General features: G+C 52.5%; 1 protein-coding gene across 1 annotated transcript in view; it reads right to left on the bottom strand.

Moving 5' to 3' along the window:
- Positions 1-3,865, bottom strand: part of EVC2 (EvC ciliary complex subunit 2) — a 113,501-nt gene that overhangs the window by 106,838 nt on the left and 2,798 nt on the right. Inside the window, exon 2 of the mRNA XM_045289481.1 lies at positions 877-1,024. Within this exon, the coding sequence (XP_045145416.1) occupies positions 877-1,024 (148 nt within the window). The remainder of the gene's footprint in view (positions 1-876; positions 1,025-3,865) is intronic.

Genomic DNA, 3,865 nt, shown 5'->3' with positions numbered 1-3,865 from the left:
GGGGGTCACCACAACATCAGGAACTGTATGAAAGGGTTGCGGCACCGGAAGGTTGAGAACCACTGCCCTAGAGTGTTACAAAGCGAGGGTGCCTCTCTGAGGACTCAGGGATGCCTGACCCAAGCATGGCATCTCCGTTGCCTCCTGGGCAAGTGCAGGGTGGACACCGAGTAAGGATGACCGAAGGAGACGACATGCGTTCGATCGTGGTGCTGGGGGAGAATGTTGAAAGTACTGCTAAAAACACAAACTGCGCTGTCTTGGAAAAAGTTCGGCCAGAGAGCTCCTTAGAGGCAGGGATGGAGAGACCTACTTTGGACATGGTGTCAGAGAGACCAGCCCCTGGGGACAGGCATCATGCTTGCTAAAGCGGAGGGGCAGGGGGAGAGGGGAAGATCCTCAAGGAGATGGACGGACACAGTGGCAGCAGCAGGGGGCTCAGGCAGAGGGACCGTGGTGAGGGCGGCGCAGGACTGGGCAGTGTTTCCTTCTGTAGTGCACGGGGTCGCTGGGGGTCGGAGCCGACCCAGTGGGACCCAACAATTCCTCCAAGGATGACATGTGGTGTAGACAAAATAGCACTGTGAAACGGCATGTGGACTCACTCCCAAACAACTCACTGCCACTGAATTGATTCTGATGCAAAGCCAGCCCATAGGACCGCGCAGAACTGCCCTCGCGGGTTTCCATGTCGATAGACCATCACGGGGACAGACAGCCTCAGTTTTCTCCCGTTCAGCCACAGATGGGTTTAAACCACCGGCCGAACCACGAGCCACATAACGCTCGGCCCTTCACACTTGACCCGTAGCCCACCATGCTACCCTCTTTCTGACTGTCCAGACGTCCCTGAGCACCCAGGGCCAGCTGACTCACCAGGCGGGGTGTTGTAGGAGACTCCCTTTTGAACAAGGTCTTCTTGGTCCACGAAGGCATAAAAGCCAGGAGGGAGTGCGTCCACAGGCCACCCGAGGCTGCAGAAGTCAAAAGTGGGTTAAAGTGCCCCGAGTTCCCGCTGGGTTCGCTCCAGGCAGCGTCCCCAGTGCCACCAGCAGAGAATGGGGATGAGACCAGGCAATGTGGTGCAGAGGTCAGCTATGCAGGCGGCCACACCACGTGGGGGTGGCGAGTGGAAAATGTGTGCCGGAGAATCGAATGCCACGCTGTCTCTTTGCCATACAAACAAGGGAAGCCCCAGAGCATAAGGAGAGCAGACCCCAGGGTGGCCTCCTTAGCTAAGCCTCCTGAACCAGCAGGAAAGGGTTTCAAACAGTCCTGGTTCAAATCCCAGCCCTGCCACTGACCAGGTCGGCAGCCTTTCTAAGCCTGTTTTCCTAACTGTCGCGTGGGGAGTGGCCTCACCCCACTGCGTCTTTCTGAGAGTTCAGTGAAGTAAAACGTGGAAAGTACTAGGCCACACTCGTTGCCAGGTCAAAGGATCAGACCCACAGATGCTGCAGGGAAGAAAGACAGGGTTATTTGTTCCTAAAGATTCACTTTGTATAAGAAACGAAAAACCAAACTCACTGCCATCGAGTGGATGCCGACTCCCACGGACCCCGTAAGACAGGGTAGAGCCGCCCCTGAGAGTTTCCGAGACTCACTCTTGACGCTCGTGGAAAGCCTCGTCATTCTACCTTGGAAGAGCGGGTGCTTCCACCTGCTGACCCTGCAGCTGCCAGTCCGATGCCTGGCCCTCCCGAAACCAAAAGAGAGCTAACCTACACGGAAGACAGACCATGCGAATGATCAGGAAGACCTAACCTTGTGAACATTCCAACCCGGCCCAAAGCGATCTACAGATACAGTGCCATCCTGATCCAGAATCCAGCGCCATCATTCAGCAAAGAGGAGGAGACCCCAGCGGAGGAATGCACGACCAAAGACAAAGAACCGCCAGGGAAGCCTCCCACTTCCCCACCGCCACAGACAAATAACAGCAAGCGAAGCAGCCGGGCGCTGGTACAACGAGATTCACAGACCAGGGGAACAGCACTGAGAACCCACGTGAAAACCAGCCCCCTGCAGACAGCTGATCTGCTACACACCCCAAAATAAGCCACAGTAAGGGGGGAGGAGATAGTCTCTTATACATGGTGCTAGAACACTGGGCCTTCACTTTCAGAGGAATGAAAGAGAACCCCTGTCTCACACCACACACAAAAAACAAACTCGAGATGGATCAAAGACCTACACGGAAAACCGAGAACAAACAGACCATCAGTGGCAAAAATAGGGACTTCCAGGCCCGAATGCACGCCATAAATACACCCACGGCATAATGAAACCCACAAACAACAGAGGACAGAGCAGATGCCGGGGACCTCCTAAACTTTAGACACTCATTGCTGTGGTTGTTGTTGTTGTTGTTGTTGTTGTTAGGTGCCATCGAGTTGGCTCCGACCCATAGTGACCCTACACACAACAGAATGGAACCCTGCTCAGTCCTGCTCGGTCCTCACAATTGTGCCTCTGCCTGAGCCCGTGGGTGCAGCCATTGTGTCCCTCCATCTCGTTGAGGGCCTTCCTCTGTTTCCCTGCCCTCCACTGCACCAAGCACGATGTCCTCCAGGGCCTGGTCTCTCCTGAAAACACGTCCAAAGTACGTAAGACGAAGTCTTTTCATCCTCGCCTCTAAGGAGCACTCTGGCTGTACCTCTTCCAAGACAGATCAGTTTGTGCGTTCAGCAGTCCATGGTCCGTTTAGAATTCTTCTCCAGCACCACCGTTCAGATGCATCCCTTCTTCTACGGTCTTCCTTCTTCCGTGTCCAACTGTCACATGCATATGAGGCAAAGGAGACTATCCTGGTCTGGGCCGGGGACACCTTAGTCCTCAAAGTAACCTCCTTGCTCTTCAATACTCGAACAAGGCCTCGCGCGCGCGACAGATTTACCTAATGCAATATACCTTTTGATCTCTTGACCGCTGCTCCCACTAGTATGGGGTGTGGATCCAAGACAAAATCCTCGACAACGTCAACCTATTCTCTGTTATCACGATGGTCCATGCCGCGAGGACTTCCGTCTTCCTTTCGTTGATTTGTAATCCACAGGAAAGGCCGCGATCATTTATTGTAAACACTTAAAACGCTTAAAATATTTCACAAGGGATTAATCTTTAAAATCTATGGGAAATGGCAACACCTCAAACAGAAAACAAAAAAGACAATCCAATGGTGAAAGGGACGGAGAAAAGGTCCCTGAGCCGACTGGACCCGGACCCACACCTCTGTTCATTTTAATCCACGCGGTCTTCCCTCGTTCTGCTCCCACAACTGGCTCCATGGACCGGTTCCTCGTGAAGAATTCCCATTCTTCTCAAGGCTAGCTATAGTTTTGATGACCCGCAGAGTCTACGCCTTTGCAAAGTCAACGAAACCCAAGTCAACATCTCCCTGGGATTCCCTGCTTTGAGCCAAGAGCCATCGGGTGTCAGCAATGACATCCCCTGTTCTGAGTCCAGAGTCAATTTCTGGCAGCCCCCTGTGGGTGTACTGCTGCAACCACTAGTGAATGACCTTCAACCAAATTTTGCTTGCATACAATATTACTGATCACAAAAAAACAAAAATTGGTCCCAGTATTGTTAGATAATGTGTGCTTTCTGTTGGGTCACTTTTCTGTGGAATCAGTATAAATCTTTTCCAATCAGTCGGCCAGGAAACTGTCTTCCAAATTCCCTGGCATAGGCAAGGGAGTCCTTCCAGTGTTTGGTCAGCATGTGGCAGCCTCTCAGTGGGCATCCCATCAACTCCTGGAGCCTTGTTTTGGGCCTAATGCCTTCAGGGCAGCTTGCACTTCTTCCTTCAACACCTTCCATTCTTTTTCTTTTCTTTTTTTTAATCGTTTTATTAGGGGCTCAT

This window comes from Echinops telfairi, unplaced genomic scaffold, assembly GCF_000313985.2.
Source record: "Echinops telfairi isolate 266 unplaced genomic scaffold, ASM31398v2 ScPeMD7_28;HRSCAF=97, whole genome shotgun sequence".
NCBI classification, from domain to species: Eukaryota; Metazoa; Chordata; class Mammalia; order Afrosoricida; family Tenrecidae; genus Echinops; species Echinops telfairi.
Note: the sequence above shows the minus strand (reverse complement) of the source record. Positions and strands in the feature narration are given on the sequence as shown.